Source organism: Fistularia commersonii, chromosome 2, assembly GCF_037954325.1.
Source record: "Fistularia commersonii isolate RoL2024-O1a breed Wild chromosome 2, RoL_Fcom_v1.0, whole genome shotgun sequence".
Lineage (NCBI taxonomy): Eukaryota > Metazoa > Chordata > Actinopteri > Syngnathiformes > Fistulariidae > Fistularia > Fistularia commersonii.
In genome coordinates, this window is record NC_141285.1 from 1,360,421 (window position 1) to 1,378,268 (window position 17,848).

General features: G+C 41.2%; 1 protein-coding gene across 5 annotated transcripts in view; it reads right to left on the minus strand.

The window, feature by feature from the left end:
• ltbp1 (latent transforming growth factor beta binding protein 1) overlaps positions 1-17,848 on the minus strand; it is a 189,434-nt gene that overhangs the window by 114,980 nt on the left and 56,606 nt on the right. For all 5 annotated transcript variants that reach the window (XM_086164018.1, XM_086163999.1, XM_086163991.1 and 2 more), the window contains exon 4: positions 15,619-15,770. In XM_086164018.1, coding sequence (XP_086020144.1) covers positions 15,619-15,770 — 152 coding nt within the window. The remainder of the gene's footprint in view (positions 1-15,618; positions 15,771-17,848) is intronic.

The following is a 17,848-nucleotide window of genomic DNA, read 5'->3' on the forward strand; positions in this document are numbered from 1 at the left end:
GCAGACCGAACCTTATCCGGCCATCTTCATCTTCGTCGTCACCCTCATGAAAACCACCTCGGGGTGCTGACTAGCAAGCCGGGGAACGCTGGATCTCCACCAAAAGTACCACATACATTTCATCTCCCCTTTCTGTTGTATAACCATCTTCTTCGAGCGTTTCGAGAGGAATTTCCTCATCTATCGGCCCTCGGCGTCTGCGTCAGGTCCAAACCCCTGTCTCCGGCATCCCATGCATCGTCTGTGGTCGTCAGCTGTTCGCACCGAACACTGCGGACGGACCGAGTCCAGCCAAGTAGCCATGAGGAATCTTTTCTAAAACCTGAGAGTCGGGAGAAACCACCGAGTAAGACAACCCAGGCTACCTAAACATTCGCTCATGGGTGCAAAAATGAAGCATTAAAGGGGGACCTAATACGATGTCGCGGTCGATCGCAAATGCCGAGGTTTCAGAAATTCTACCGGGATCGAATGTGGATGTCCGAGATATGAAGTCTAAACACGGGTTGCCGTAATCCCTTTGGTGGAAAAGATTATTTCGGTAAAGAACTAAACAAGGAAGAGCGCGGTCCATCTGGGATCCGAGGGACTTTGCATCCCAAGAGCCAAATGTTCCAAAATGCTAAATTTCGAGTGCTTCCTCGTAAATTCGGTGACCCTCAGCTCGGGCGAAACCGCCAGATCCAGAGTCTCAGAGTCTCAGAGTCTTCGTGTTTCGTATTTTTATATCATCATATTAAAATGTAGCCAAACGGTGGCTCTGAGATGGCTCTTCGGTAGAGGAGGTCACTTCTGACTCCCGACTACTGGTACTTTGGATCTTTGGTGACTCAAATGCACTTTTTGTAAGTCGCTTTGGATAAAAGCATCTGTCAAATGATTGAAATGCAAAGCCAAGCAAAGCGTATCCAAGGTGGTTCATGAAAAGATGCAAATAAAATACCACTTAAAACTGCAAAGTCATTAGTGCCGCCATCATGAATCCTTATGTTGTTGATTGTTGGTGCGATTTAAAGGCCCGATTGATGAAGCTGTAAAATAAAGAGCGAAACATCGTACGTTCACCCCGAGTTGTGTGTTGCAGGTAAACAAAGAAGGCAAAAACTGTATATGTGAAAAATCTTAACGTAATTCGGAGAATTTAGATGTTGCATTCTTGCCACAATGAGAGCGTGCAAGGTTTTCCCTTTACGATGTTTTATTCTACAGACGAAATCACAATAACTGTGTCACTCTAAAATCTCCAAGTTTCCCTGTATATCTGGGTAAAATTGCTTAATTTTAAGCGTGGAGTCGCAGCAATAATGTTAGCGATGCGCTTCGCACGTCCTTGTTTCCAGAACCGTCACGCTGCAGCGAAAGAGGATGTCGTCGTTAAAAACCTGCTGCTCGGGTCGAGAAAACAAAGTCAAGCGAATAGCGGAAGTAATAGTAGTTTACGCCAGAAAAGTCACGCAGGTCTCGACGTCTCGACAAACACTTAATGCCAGAACGGTGAGAAAGACTTGTCGTTTATCACCTCCGGTTTTAAAACATGCGGTTATCATCCGCGGGTCGTCCCGATGGAAGCATTTGTTTTGCCCATCGGCTGCCCGGATCACGTATCCCGCGCTCGGGGTCGAAGCGGTCGAGGTCACTTGCGGTGACAGATGGTGGAAGAACTGCCAACGCAACACAGGATTGGACAGCGCTGAGTCTGGATGCTCGTTGCTGCAGAGCCAAAGGAAAACAAGCCTTTTGCTAGCACAGTCAGACACCCGCTAGTTTGTGACTGCTCTCCAAACAAATGTCCAACCCCTTAAATAAACATTTAAGGAAAGTATCGAGGAGAGTTATGGCCGCGTGGTTTAATGTCTAGTAGGTACGTTTTCAAAGTTTGATTAGTGAAACCAGAGTTTCATTAATCCTTTTCTAGCACTTAGCATCAGGTTTTCAGCCAGATTGAACTGGAGCAAACACTCAAAGCCCACCGTGGTTGAACTGTCTGTGGTTCTTGATGTGTTTTTGGGAGGAGGGTCTGCACGGCACAAAGTCCACAAAGTCCACATAAAAGGTGGACTTTGGAGGGTTTATTTTATTTTTCTAGCTCTGCATTTAAGCTTTTAAAATGCAATTAAGGCGATAAGTGGCGGGTTTTCTGTGTAAAATGTTCAAAGCTTAGTCCACTGCGCAAAGCTGGTCCTAAGCTAATGCATAAGCAAATGTGTCTTTAACACCCATTTAGATATAACAATTGAATAATTACATAGAAACTGGAAAATAATTTGAAATAAAGCTAAACAGTAAAGGTTCCAGAACTAATCCTTGAGGTTCACCAATAACAACGGCCAATACTCTTTACCTTGGATGAATGGGAAGTTTCATTATTTCCTGGATACATTTGAAAAAAAAAAAAAAAATCAAATTAAAAAACCTGTCATTGGACGAGAGGCCTGATAGATCCTGTAAAGGATGCCAGTCAATCGCAGGTCCACCTATAAATGCAGAGATTTCACGCTCTCATTTGTACAACTGGGCAACACAAAAAGGCGTCGATGGCAAAGGTAGAGCGGGTATTAAAAATAAACGTCACCGCGCATGCGCATACGACGACGTTAAGTGCTGCAAAGCTAGCAAGTTACCGGGTTATCCTCCGATTTATTTTGTTTAAACTTCAGAAAGGGGATTAAAATGCGTTTGGGCGCTCGGACCGAGTAAGAAGCCAAACACCACTTCCACAGGCAGCGGGACGAGGACTGCGTCCTTTTAGAAGTTCGTTTTCCTCGCTTGCCTCGTCCGCCGGTCTACTGTTCCGATATCGAAGAACCGAAATATGGAACGGCGTTTTCAGACTGTTCGTAAACACTACGACACCGACTTCCCTCCGAGAAGCGAGCTGAGGAGGACAGTTGTCCAATTAATTATGTGAAGATCATTAAGTCCAAATACCGTTCTAGCATAACTGACAACCAATTGGAAGTGTGTTTGAGGCTAGCTAGCGTTAGCTACGGTCCAGACTTTACATCTCAGGCTGATTCCACTCAGCGCAAGTCATGAGTAAAGTCATAGGCAAAAAATGTAGGCACACCAACATATATGGCGCATAAAATATTCATTCATTCATTTATAGTTGGTAGATCATTTAGACTCGGACATTTCATAAGTAGCTGACGTGCTAAAAACACGCGTGCAGCCCTGCTTTAGAAGAAAGATGCTAAAAGAGAACGGTACCATAACAATAAGTTCTATCTAAACGGTATAAATTAATGTCTACTGCTGCGAACAGGTCTTGTAGCAGCTTCTAATTCAAATCCAAACAGTGGAGAACCGGAAGGGCGCCGATTGATGAAGTTAGACTTGAACCAAAGGTGAAGAACATGAAGTTCTAGACGTGTAGCTAAGTGGTAGCTTCTGCCAAATGACTACATTCTAAGTTGGGCCAAAGAAAACCAGCCGGTCTGTTAAAACTTCTCGTCCATTCGTTGGAATAGCGATGCTTTTCCCCCAAATGAACCAACATCCCCCCGACAGGTGCCACGACGATGTCACGAAAATCGCCGTTTACGTCCGACGAATCCGACTTAGAAGCGTCCGTGCACACATGTTGCGCGCAGATTTCTTTGGTCGTGTCAAACATATGGAAAGGGAGTCTGAAACCCGGTGGCTGGAGACAGAAATTATAGAGTGGCAAGTTGCAATTTGAGGGTTTGAGCTCGCGGTTGCAAAATGTGTTTTGTTTTTTTTTCAGGGCAAAAACCAATAATAGTTATAAGTGGGTCCGAGAGGGCTTTGGCCAATATTTTAGGGTTGATATTCATTCGTGGTAAAACGTTGAGTCTTCGTGCCAAGATATATACCAACACAAAAACAAGGCCGCCTTCATGTGCGCGCAGGCCAAGGGGACGATTATGAACGGGCTGTTATTTTAACGAAATTACTCTGAAAAATCAATCAAAAATCGAATTATTCAACGAGAAAACTAGCTTAGGGGAGTTACGTGTGGTTCACGGAGGCCAAAACTACCTTTCACTTGAACAGACCATTGGATACGTACAGTTGTGTACATACCAGAACATAAGAACATTGAATAAGCTGATTATCCATTAAAAATAACCGTTTACACCGGGTTAATATTGGACACACGCTCATCAGTTAAGAGCCAGTTCTCGTAGGTAAAAATGAATCCACGACCCCAAACTGGGACGTTTCAGACTTGGATTTCTCAACGGCTGCCCAGATGACACTGGAAGGGGATACGCAGTCATTGATAATATATATTATAACTTCTAATGAGGAGTTACCTCGGTAAAGCAGATGCTAGATGAAACCTAGACAATATGATAATCGTTATTTAAAATTACCAGCTCGCTCGCAAACCGTGTGAAACACTTGGGTGAAAAATTGATTTTGAGATACTTTTTGCTTCTAAAACCAAAGACTGAAGCTTCAAGCCAAATGCGCGATTACGGTAATTTCCGGACGACTTTTTTTCACGTTAACAACGATGCGGCTAATATATGGACTTTTTTGGGCGGGGGACGCTAACGAGCTTCACGCCGCTAAAACGTTTATCCTCGTCACATCGGACCGATGAAATGACCGGGAAATTCTGAGTCCGTTCAACTTCGACACCGAAGACGAAGACTTTGACGGTTTTAGCGCGCAGGAGGAAGCTAAAGATAGCGATCGGCTAGCCGGTGCGGCTTATATTGAGGTGCGCCCAATAGTCCGGAAATTACGGTATTTAACAGAAGGTTAAAGAAGTGTCGTCATGGATAAACACAGCACCTCTCTTTAAAATCATTTGCAAATTTTTTTTTTTTTTTTTTGTTTTTTAACTTGAAACTCTGGCACAACAATTTCCTTCGGGATTAATAAAGTTGTTCTCATCTCATCTCATCAGGGAAAAAATGGTATTTGTTCAACGAACCCCTGGGACGAATGGAAAATGGCATCGATGTGGAAACATTGAGATCGAACATGATCGGCTTGAATTGCGGGAAATGTAGTTTATGGTCGATGCACGTGTTTGACTTATTGATTTTAAGACGATCACTTTTTAAGACGTTCTAGCGGGCCACGTAAAATGACACGACGGGCCACATTTGGCCCGCTGGCCTTGAGTTTGACATGTAGAATAAGGTGAAAATCTCAACAGCAAACCGTGACTTCCTGTTAACACATATCTCCGGTAAGTATCCGAGGAAGAGACGATGTTTTTGCTTGAAATGTCACACATGCAAAAATCAAATGTTGTGTGTCGTATGTGAAATAAATCATCTTTTCTTTTTGGAGCATTAATTAGTTTTCAAAACAGAGTCAAAATCTGAACCAACTATCGATGCAACCGTTTCTCTCAGAGTGAAAACACAGTGCCAGCCACTATATTCATTATTATCATTATTATTTTTTAAATCGACCGCATGGCAGCCAACCGCCGAGCCAATTCCGGTATGGTTTCCTGCGAAGCGTTTGCACATCATCATCATCATCATCATCATCGTCGTCGCTTTGCGTCGTAGCTCTTTCCACTTCGCGTCCCCACGGACGGGAAAAACCAAACCAGAACAATAATATCCCTTTCTTGCTCAGAACCCTAATTTATGTCAGAGGGTGGTTTCCTCCTTTCGGATTTTTTCCACCGGACCGCTGGGGGCATGGATGGAGGAACAGCGCAGGGCGAAAAAAGTGAGTTTGGATCGACGAAGCGCTTTCCGTCGGGGATCATTTGACGTTACGCTTTTAGCGACTTACAGCGCAGATGCCGTCGAACCCGAGACTTGCATGCAAAGCACTGGCTCTGCCGCTGAGCTACATTCCACAGCGTGACCGAATCGGACGCCTTTCGAGCTGATTGTGCGACGTGACGGTTGAGTATTTTCGGGATGCGGACCGGGAATAGACGCTCCGTCCAGCCAAGAACACGGTTTCATTTAAATCTTTTTTCTGCGAGAAGGCACAAATGAGGACGTTCCAGTTTCTTTAGCATTTAATAACGTACCGACGACTTAAACCAGGGGTCGGCAACCCGCGGCTCTTTCGTCTTTACACTGCGGCTCCGAGCGGCTTGGGAAAATAAATTAGAAATATTTAATTGAAGTGTATTACATTTGTGTTAATTCCTTTTTTTAACTTTTTGTTCTAAGTTGGAAGATTATTGTGATCTTGAAATATTAAATAAAATTATATTTATTATTTTTCGCCGCTCAAAATAACGTCACGCTCGTGGAAGCCGGTATACCCGCCAGCCGGTAAAGTCCCGATTTGCAGATGCTGTTTGCAGAAGTTGAGGAACAGAAGTCCCATAAACCAGGTAAAATAAAAATTTATGAAGATATTTTGCAAATATTTATCTTTTATTGTTTACTGACACAGTAATTTTTTTCCTAATTTATTTTTGAAATTCAGGTCAAGGCTCCGCTACACGCTCTGAAAGCCCAAAGCTCAAAATGAGTTCATTACATAAATAAAATTTAATTTTCTCTGTAATACTTTGTGAATTTCAGAAGCAACACACTTGTTTATACAAAGTGTAAAGGTAATAAAAAGCAATATATACGGTGGTACCTTTATTTTAGACGTCAAAAAGTAATTGCGGCTCCCAGTGTTTTCTTTTCCGAGGAAACCGGGTCCAAATGTCTCTTTGGGTGTTAAAGGTCGCCGACCTCTGACTTAAACAAACCGGCCCCTCAATGAAGTTGTATTTTCTACGACTGGTATTCTTATTCGGTCGCTGCGGCGATGGATCCTCTCTGCCCAAAAACCCCGGTCGGAGCCGAGACGACTAACATTTGTCCGGGGTGTTTTGGGAGGAGACGGGGAACAGCTTTCCCAGATGTGGCACCGAAGCCGGTTGCTTGTGGGGACGAACGGGACGAACGCAGGCGCTTCCTGTCTTAGAAGACCAAACACGTCTGTTACTTCCACAAACCGAAGCTTAGAACGGCGTTTCCTTTCCCGTCTGCGTTCCTCGGTATTGAAGACGTTCACGGCTTCTCTTTGGGTGTCGGGAGACGTCGGCATCGCGGAGATGGTCGTATTTGAAGTGACTCCAACTGCAGCTTATAACTGTTGAAATGATTGTTCTGCTGGCCGGCGCTCCGGCCCGTTAAAGCCAAATTCTACCGGTAAAACACAAATATGGGATTAAGTTTGACGGGATGAGTACAGTCGGCGGGTCCGGAGGAGGGGTTACACGTATACAGAGCGTTGGGAAAACTCAATAAAAACAATCATTATATTGATCTAGTGGACGGAGAAGCACCGAGCAAGATTATACAGTTACGATACCAGAGAGCCCCGTCGTGACCGCACTCGAACAATAAAACCTTGCATTAAAATATGAATTCTTCCACTCCAGAAGAAAATAAATGGACATGTAGATCTTCATAAACGGGGTTTTAAAGTCTTGACCGACGAACAAACCCTCGGCCGCCTGGAAGCAAAACTTCTGACAAGAACGAGTTTCCATTTAAAGCAAATAATAATCGCTCAGATTTTTTCACAGTCTAAAGACATGAATCTGAATGTAAACTTCAAATGTTATTATTGGTGTTATTACCGACCCGTACAATCAATATAGTCATTTAAATGAAATCGATGAGTTCGGCTTTTTGAATATTTGTTTTTATATCACTCACAGCCTCTCAGGGTCTAAGAAACACGTCCAGAAACATGACCTGGCAGTTACTGATGTGGATTTTTACAAGTCTTTCTTTTTCTTTTACATGAATCTCACATCGTACATGAATAAGATCCACTTATAGGTGAATGTCTGGTAGGTTGTAAAACATGAAAAAAAGATGTGATTTACAAATGTTCCCAGAAAATGTACAGATTCATTGGATTTTTTTTGGCTCTTTTAGATGTGAACGGATTCTTTAAAAAGGTCTTCTTCAGCGTACGGTGCAGCAAACCAAGAATTTCCACTTTTGTGAATCCGGTCCGTCCATTCGGACAGCAGTCGACGAACTCTCTGAAAATATTGACTTATTCGTGGATCCATACGGCCGAGTCTGATGTTTGGCCTTGAGTTTATGACGAATAACTAACCGCAATAACTCGCAATAACTAACCGTGAACTGGCTGTTGTTTTTCTGTCACTTTTTTTTTCTTTTTTTTTCCCGCGTCAGATCTTTAAGAATTTGACTTGCAACCAAGCGGTTCCCTTCTGCACACGGGACTGTCTCAGAAAATTATTGTAATTATTATTAAATTTATATTATTATTATTATTATTATTATTATTATTATATTACATTATTATTATTATTATTATTATTATTATTATTATTATTATTATTATCATTATTATTACAATTACTATAAATTATTTTAAATTATTAAAATATTGTGATAAAGTTATTTAACTTCGGTAATGCAATTACAAAGACAAAAATGTCCTACATTCTGGATTCATTACAAATCAACTGAAATATTGCAAGCCTTATATTATTCTAATATTGTTGATTATGGCTTACATCTTAAGAAAACGCAAAAATCCTATCTCAAAATATTAGAATATCAAGAAAAAGTAATTTTTGTTTTTTTAATTGTATTACAGAAGATAAAAACCTTTTTTTAAATATCATAATTTTCTGAGACAGTCCTGTATAACTTTATAGCTGAAAATAAGGGCAAATGAAGGGTTTCTCTATAAAAACATTGTCTAAACTCCCACCATAGAAGAACCAAAACCACTGGACTCTAACAAATTGAAGAATAAGAAGAATAAGAACAACTTTATTTATCCCGAAGGAAATTGTTGTGCCAGAGTTTCAAGTAAAACATAACACTAATAAATAATAGCACTATTTTTGCACGGTTACAGTAAGATCCACCATGCTGCTATTGTACTCCATACTATATACTGACTGTTTTTATGCATTTGAATTCACTTCATTTTCTCACCTGTTATCGCTTGGTATTACTTACTGACCGCTTTTTGGACTGAACTCTACAGAAAACCCTGCTGCTACTCTAAAATGTCACGTCAAATAAATGTAACAACTCCTTTGTGTTAAATAACTGAATTTATCACTCATTCAAATCCAAAATGTTACATATGCATGCGATGCAAATGGAACCAAATGTCCAATAAATCTATCTGGTCCTTAATGTTAAATAACTTTATTAGTAAGTAATTTGTCTTTTGTGTACTGAGGCAAAAACATGTATCTGCCTTCCATCGTCTGCATCAACTTCTCCTGGACATTTTGGGATCATTTGTGTTTCTCAATTCCACATCGATGTGGACACACTGCGATCTTTGGCGTGTAACATGATCGGCATCAGTTGCAGTACATGTAGTTTATGGTCAATGCACGTGTTTGTCTTTTCATTTATTTTAAAACGATCCGACCTTTTAAAATGAGGCGTCGGGCCACAGTTGGCCCGCGGGCCTTGAGTTTGACACGTGCTTTGTATTCAAATTCCATGTTTTTACATTTCGGGTTTTTAACTGTTAAATCTCCGTCATTCTTTTCACCTTGGTAGCAGTAGATTGTATCCACGTGCACTTTATACTTTATTATTTAATGTTTTTTTTTATTTATTATGCACTCTGCTGTTAATGTGCACTCTAACTATTTAATTATTTCTATTATTATTATTATTTTAACTTTGAGTTGGTTTGATTCTACCATCTTAAACATTGAGCTAGACTAATATGACAAGATATTTGACCCAATTAAGTCTGACCAAAGTTTTTCTCATTGAAACAAAAATTACTGCAAAAAAAAAACAAATATTATTATTTTAACTTTGAGTTGGTTTAACTCTACCATCTTAAACATTGAGCTAGACTAATAAGACAAGATATTTGACCCAATTAAGTCTGACCAAAGATTTTCTCATTGAAACAAAAAAACACAGCAAAAAAAACAAACAAAAAAAAAAAAAAAAAAAAACTTTTTCCCTCATTTTTAGTTTCATATATCCAGGTGTCACATCGAATAAATACTCAAAAATAAAAAAGGTTAATGCACTGGTTAGAAATTACATTTTGGCGTCAATGCAAAAAAAAAACACTGTGCATATTGTATAGAAGTGGCCTCCATTTAAATTGCGCTAGATAGCATTCACACACACACACACGGTGGTACAGCTTCCATGCTAACCAGACCATTAGGAGCTTCTTGGGGTTGAAAGTATGCTTTTACACTGCAGCCCGGTGACGGGGATCGAACAGCCAACCGTCAAGCTGATCTCAAAATGGATTTGGACCAATCAGGACGGACCTTAGGACCGGGTCTCACTCTTAAAACCAGGGGCCGACGTTCCTTCGGGCTGGCAGACGGTGCATATTCTAAAAGCGGCGTCTCCGTTCACATGTAGCAGGACGCTTGTTAGAACAAATTGAAGGGTCTTCACCCGGATGACACAGTTAATTTATTCTCTCTCTAACACTCAGAGCCGTCGTGGGAAACGGCCTCCAGAAAATGAGACTAATAACTCACGGCGGACAAGCTCGGGCAGCAGGCGACGCTTAAGTCTTTATGCCATTACCTCCAGAGCCTGGACCGGAGCGGATCCCGCCGCCGCCCGATCGCAGGCCACCCCGACGCCGTCCACGGGACACAGATGTGCCGTGCACGTGTGCGGTGTGTGTGCAGGGATGTAAATTACACTTGAGAGGGTTTTTTTTTTGTTTTTATTTTTTCTACCCCCCCCCCCCGCAATTTTAGAAAGATTGCTTTCTTAGAAGGAAGTCCTCGGCGCTACATACGAAGAAAATACAATTTTCGAACGACTTTTTTTCACTTTAATAACGATGCGGCTAATATATGGATTTTGGGAGATTTTGCTAAAATATTTATCCTCGTTACTTTAAATCGGGAAATTCCGAGTCCGTTCAAATCCGACAGCGAAGAAGGCGACTTTGACGGTTTTAGTGCGCAAAAGGAAGACCAAGCTAGCGATCGGCTAGCGCTCAATAGCACCGAAATTACATTACATTACATTTGGCAGACGCTTTTATCCAAAGCGACTTACAATAGAATACACAATAAATTACGGGAATTGGTTTCTATTTTGTTTCTTTTCTTGTTGTTTTGTTGTTGGGTTTTGCGTCCATTAATACGTGCGAAATAGCCGATCGCACCGAAAGGTCAAAATTGGCACCTTTGTTATTTTTCTTTAATGTTATCGTCCGTCGTTTGCAATCTGAGATCCGCGTTTTAACTGACCGATCACGTTTCCGCTCAAATTTGCTCGAAAATTCTCCAAAAGTTCGTCGACGTTTCTGTTCTCGGGCTCCGGTTTCCGAAAAAGTGTCCGACGCGATGATGACGAGATGATCCCCGGAGGTTTAAAGCGGCCAGAACTTTTCCATTCCTCGACGCGGCGCTTTACGTGAACAGTCGCAGGGTTCCATTATTCAATTTGAGGGAAGATTTGGGTTAAAATAAACACTTAGTCCAGCGAATCGAGGGGCTTCTCACTGACGAGTAAACATTGTTCCATCATGGAGACGCAAAGAAATTCAGGTCAAGTGTAATTGTTTGGTACCAGGTGTTTACACTCCACCATCACATTGTTTACCGGGAAACTTAATGATGACATATTTGTTGAGAGTTCTTTATTGCAGTTTTATTTACATTTTGTTGAGTTGACATACTAAACTAAGTTTTTTTTTTTTTTTGGAGGGAGGTTTTTTCAAACAGGACATTCAATAAACAGCTTCTATATTATCCTTTCTGTGGAGTTACTGTCTAAGACTGGATATTCACAGGTCCATCCGCTTATTGCCGTCAGTTAATCGAATTAATCGCTACCTATTTGTATGTAATCTGCACAAAATTATCCACCTCTACTGGCACTAGCTGTAAAAAACAAAACAAAAAGAAAATTGCATTTATTCTTTAAGATCTGTAAATACTGCACATCGTGTACAGATGCATTTTTGCTTTTTGCACTTCTGATTAGATGTTAACAGCATTTCGTCACTCAGTATCTTTATGACAATACAGTTGAATCGAATCGCATTATTAGGAGAAACCCAGTGGGTTTAAACAGAAAGGATGGAAAACATATCGCTCAAAGCGGCATTAAATGCCATTTCTATCAGGTGGTTCAAACCAAAAACTATGGGTCAAAAGCCTCTTTTACTCAACACTGGGCATCGTTTATGTCTTTACTAATAAAATAAGTTTGGACTCGAGGAGTTTTGGACCTTCATTGGACATAAGCATCCTTTACGTGACCTAGATGGAGTGGATTTGATCATTTCTGTAACTATTCCTGATTTACTTATCCATTATCATGTCATCTCATTAATGTGGTACTTGTACCTGTCCTGTTGATATCAAATAAATAAGATTAGATTCAAATAAATGTCGTTATTGAGTAAAATACGACTACCTGACGCCGTTTCTATGGCTTTTAAATAGTTTCATGACCTTTGGGGCCTGATGCCATCTGAGTATGGATGTGTGTGTGTGTGTGTGTGTGTGTGTGTGTGTGTGTGTGTGTGTGTATGTTGGGAGAGATGCTTTACCCCGTGTGTGGAAACCAGGTGACATTTAAATCACAATGAGTCACCGCGTCTGTTTTTATCTTAAAATCTTAAACCTTAAAAAACAAACTCACCCACTTACTGTAACTTGTAATAATTTATCCTTATATATGTTCATAACTGTGCAATATTTCATAACAGCTACATGTACAATATTTTTTCATCCTCTTGTGCACTCCTTATCTTTCACTTGTTACTTAAGACCTTAAGACACTTTATAGTTTTCAATTGTGACTTAAGACACTTTATAGTTTTCACTTATTACTTAAGACACTTTCTAGTTTTCACTTGTTACTTAAGATCTTAAGACACTTTATAGTTTTCAATTGTGACTTAAGACACTTTATAGTTTTCACTTGTTCACTTGTTTTCAATTGTTACTTAAGACACTTTATAGTTTTCACTTGTTACTTAAGACCTTAAGACACTATAGTTTTCACTTGTAACTTAAGACACTTTATAGTTTTCAATTGTAACTTGAGACACTTTATAGTTTTCACTTGTTACTTAAGACCTTAAGACACTTTATAGTTTTCACTTGTAACTTAAGACACTTTATAGCTTCAATTGTAACTTGAGACACTTTATAGTTTTCACTTGTTACTTAAGACCTTAAGACACTTTATAGTTTTCACTTGTTACTTATGACACTTTATAGTTTATTTGTATTTCTTATTCTCCCCCCCTTTTTTTTTTTACTTTTTATACAATTTTCCACTATTATTTATAATTGTTCTGTTTTTCTTGTAACTCTGGCACAACATTGTCCTTCGGGATAAATATTGTTCTTATTCTTATTATCGGGGTTGGTCTTATTGCGGTTCTGTTATGAAACAAAAGGTCCAATCCCGTGCAGAAAGGACGCTGTATATTTGGGAACACACCAAGGCGGGACGGGGGGTTGGTTGAAAAATCCCTCGTGCAGCAGCAAAACCATCTTCATCTGTGTTTGCCCCCCTGAGCCCAAGTGAAATTACGAAACTCCTGTAGCGAAATCCAGATAAACGGCTGGTCTAAGTTCAGACCCTGGTAGGGTTCATATTAATTCTGATTCCATGAAATCCAAAACTGTTACAACCAACGGATTAAAAGCCATTTTCGTGGTGATGTGATGGGAAAATGCAGCGCGGGGAATGCGAGGAATCTTCATGCAAACTTGCTGTATGGAGACTAAACACATGGGGTCTGGTGCAAATAATCAGGGCTACTGTTTTGTTAATGATGTTCCCAAGATAGTACAAGTCCCTGAACACACACACACACACAGACACACACACACACACACACACACACACTAACAACATCTAGACACTGAAAATGTCAAACTGGAACTCACTTTCTACAAAATGAAAGGGTTTTAAATTCAATCATGATAACTATAACGGACTTCTAAATATATAAATGGAGAAAAAAATAGGTTGTTAAAAATAAAAAAAAAAAAAATGTAAACTTCGGTATTTAAGATATATTAAAATGAGACGAGGCGTAAATAAATCAAAGCAGAAAATATAAATTAAATAGTTCCTGCAATTAAAAATCACGATTTTAGTGGTGGACAATTTGGGTTGATTTATTAAACCTGTGCCGAACTTGAAAAAATATCACCTGTTCCTTCGCGTCTCTCGCTTTGGCTTTGCATTTAGAGTTAAAAAAATCCGTTTCGAAGTGATTTTAAAATACTTGTAATATTTCTTCATGATATTGTTTCATTTTAAAGGAAACATTTTCGTTTGGCCAGAAAGAAGCAGCTCCTCCGTTGACTTACTGCTCTTTTTTTTTGGGGCTACTTTTGGGATCTCGGAGTCTCCGGGCGGCCAAATTGAATGCTTTTTAAGGACCTTCTCAAGATGATTTTTAACAAAATTTAAGATTTTTTGTTTTCCCAATAAATCAATTTCGTCTTATCAAGTCATTGCAGGCCGTCATGTAGATCAGGGAAAATCTGAATTCTCACAGATGTTATGGGAAGCGCCTTGGAGGCTCGGGTCTTTCTACCTTCTATCTTCTTCTTGTGCCAACAAACCAAACTAGCTCACCGTAAAGGTTGTTTCTGTTGTCGGTTCTAAGCTAAGAGGACAGAATGCTGGTAAACCGGCAGACAATTATGGAGAATCCATCCCAAACCCGTCTACAAAACACCGGACGACCTCAAGAGCGGCTTCAGAAACATACTTTTACAACTCCAATGACACAGGACAGCGTTCTCAGACCACTCCCCGAACTCCGAGGGTGAATGTACCATTGGGACTGATAAAATATCCATCTATCCAATCACCTTGGTTCCTCGGCATGTTGCCAAGGGCTTTGGTGAAAAGTTTGAAGATTTGCAATGTGAGAATTGCGGCCTTCTCTTCACTGAGTGACATTTTAGAAGGGATTAATTAGCTGAAACATTTATGGAAATGCAAAACCCAGCATGTAATTTTAGTGCCTTGGATTTTAACACATTTCCAACCGTTTCAGGAAACGTAGACGTCATTTTAAAAGTTTTTTTTTGTTTTGTTTTCCTTCATCCAAAGAAACCTCGAGCTTTTTTCAAATGTTTATTGAAAGGTTGCTCTCAGGCAATGTCAGTGAGTGAAAGAGCTATAAATCTGAAAAGCAAACATTGGCTCACAGTGCTGCGCTTAAATTCGGGTACATTCAATCTCAGCTGTAAAGTAACTGAAGATGCGACGTCTACAGCCACAGAGGGACTTTAGCCTCCGATGAAAAATGTCAGAAATTCAAGACTTAGATCTCAACTTGTATCACAGCTACCACCGAGGACGACAAACCGGCCAAAGGAAATTCAGATAAAATCAAACTGAAACGACACACTGGGGTTAAACCTGAATCAACTCCTCACATCAAACATCTGATATCCAACTCATGGCCGCCTATTCGCCCTCGACAAACGTCAAAAAATGATCCCAATGGCTCAACTCCTGCCTGGCGGCTTCATCGTGAAGCCAGATGGATGACAAGTCAATGACTTTTTATTGGCTTGTGTTTTAGTCTACCATTAAGTAGTTGTTTTTTTTTACCATATAACTGAACATACAAGTCCTGCACCCTAGCTACAATAACACAACAGGAGTTACACGTACAGTAACTGGAAGATATGGGAGATACAGGGGAACTTACCGTGAATGGGGTTGTGTCCCATTGTGAGCGGGATGGGCCTCTCGGGTTGGGATTGGATGTGCGTCTGAGTGTGTGTGGTGTGTGTGTGGTAATATTTGGGCTTGATGACGTATTGCTGGCTTTGGCCGGGATGCAGCGGAATGGGCTGGATCCTGTAGGGCAGAGAACAAACACGACGGGTCGTGAAAACTATGTGGCGCTTTCGATGTCGGTAAAACGACAGCAAACAGGATAAAGTTCTCTGAACCCACCGAAAACCCAAAATGGAAAGTTGACATAATTTACACCCTTTATTTATTTCTATCAACCTTTAGACCATGTGGTTTACAGGTTAAACCAAGTGAGCACTGCGTTCAGCCGACTACTAGCCTCTTTCCTACTCTAGGAACATTTTGCAGTTCTTAGAGTCATGACAGGGGCTAGGTCTTTCTTTTGTGCATTTGGACAGCATACGAACCAGGAACCACAGACCTCCAGTTCCTAGAACCAGTTTAGTCCTGGTCCAAGGCAGGGTCTCTTTTATGGTTCCACAAGAACTCATGCTGTAGGATCTTGGTGATTGACTGAGCTCATAAGTCAGGCCCATTACCAGATACTTCTTGTGGACTGCAGAGCGGCGTTTTTAAAAACTACCGTGGTCACTGTTCAGCTGTGTTGTCACGACAACCGAAAGAACCGGCGGAAAATGGGCCGATGAAGAGGTCCAAGCGCTTCTGGCCTCCTACACATCAGACTGGTTTCAGAAACAAACGGTATGGCTGATTTACTTTTAGTGAAGCACTGCAAGGAGAAAATAAAAGCACTTCAGGTAGCCGTCTTCTCCTTTTGGCTTTTCCCTTCAGGGATGTCCACAGAGATTCCACCTTCTCCATTTAACCCTATTCTCTGCATCCTCCTCACTCACACCAAATACCTTCATATCCTCTCATGATGTCCATAAAGCTTCTCTTTGGTCCAATTCCAGCATCCGTCTACCAATATATTCACTCGCCCTCCTCTGTACATGACGCAACCATCTCAGTCTGGCTTCTCTGACCTTCTCTCCAAAACATCTAACATGTGCCGTTCCTCTGATAGACTCATTCCTGATCCTCTCCATCCTGGTCACTCCCAAAGAGAACCTCAACATCTTCATCTCTGTGATCTCCAGCTTTGCCTCCTGTATTTTCGCCATTGTCACTGTTTTTAGTCCATACAACATCGCTGGTCTCACCACTGTCTCCTCCAGCTTTCCTTTCACTCTTCTATCTCTTGGTACCCCGGACACTTTTCTCCACCCATTCCAACCTGCTTGGACTCGTCTCTTCACGTCTTTTCCACACTCTCCGTTGCTCTTGACTGTTGACCCTAAGTACCTGAAATCCTCCAGCTTCTTGATCTCCACTCCCTGTAGCCTCACCGTTCCACCCGAGTTCCTCTCATTCACACACATATAGACTAACCTTCATTCCACTCCTTTCCAGAGCATACATCCACCTCTTTGGATTTTCCTCTACCTGTTGTCTGCTCTCACTACAGATCACAATGTCATCTGCAAACATCATGGTCCATGGGGATTCCTGTCTAACCTCATCTGTCAGCCTGTCCATCACCATTGCGAACAAGAAGGGGCTCAGAGCTGATCCCTGATGGAGTCCCACCTCCACCTTGAACTTCTCTGTTACCCCTACAGCACACCTCACCACTGTCTCACAGCTAGCATACATGTCCTGCACCAGTCTAACATACTTCTCTGCTACTCCTGACTTCCTCATACAATAACCCATTTGATAGCCAACGGTTGTTATTCCCGACATGTAGAACATGGACACTGTGGCTCTCCAAGTTGTCCACGTCACCTTCTTCACGGTTGTTTTTTTTCGAGGAAGGAGCATGAGCTACACATCCCAGACACATGCATCACGCCTGTCCCTACCGTGGTGCCGTGCTGCCTGTGGGAATGCAAAACTAAAAGGTTCCCCCTGGGGCAAAGCGGGTTCCTAGAATGAAATTCGAGCCGGACAGCTCTTAGAACTGAGTTCTGAGAAACTTTCTGGCTAATGTTCACGTTTGAGCGCTGCAATGCTTTGAAGCTCACATGGAGATGCATGTTGTGCAGACAATGTTTGCTCCGGGCTCAAAGTGAGAGGCGTGATGGTGAGACAGCGCCGGTCAACCAGCAGCAAGAAGCAGTGACATGACGTACTACTCATTTTAAGCACTGGAAAAAAAAAAATATGGAAAATCAATA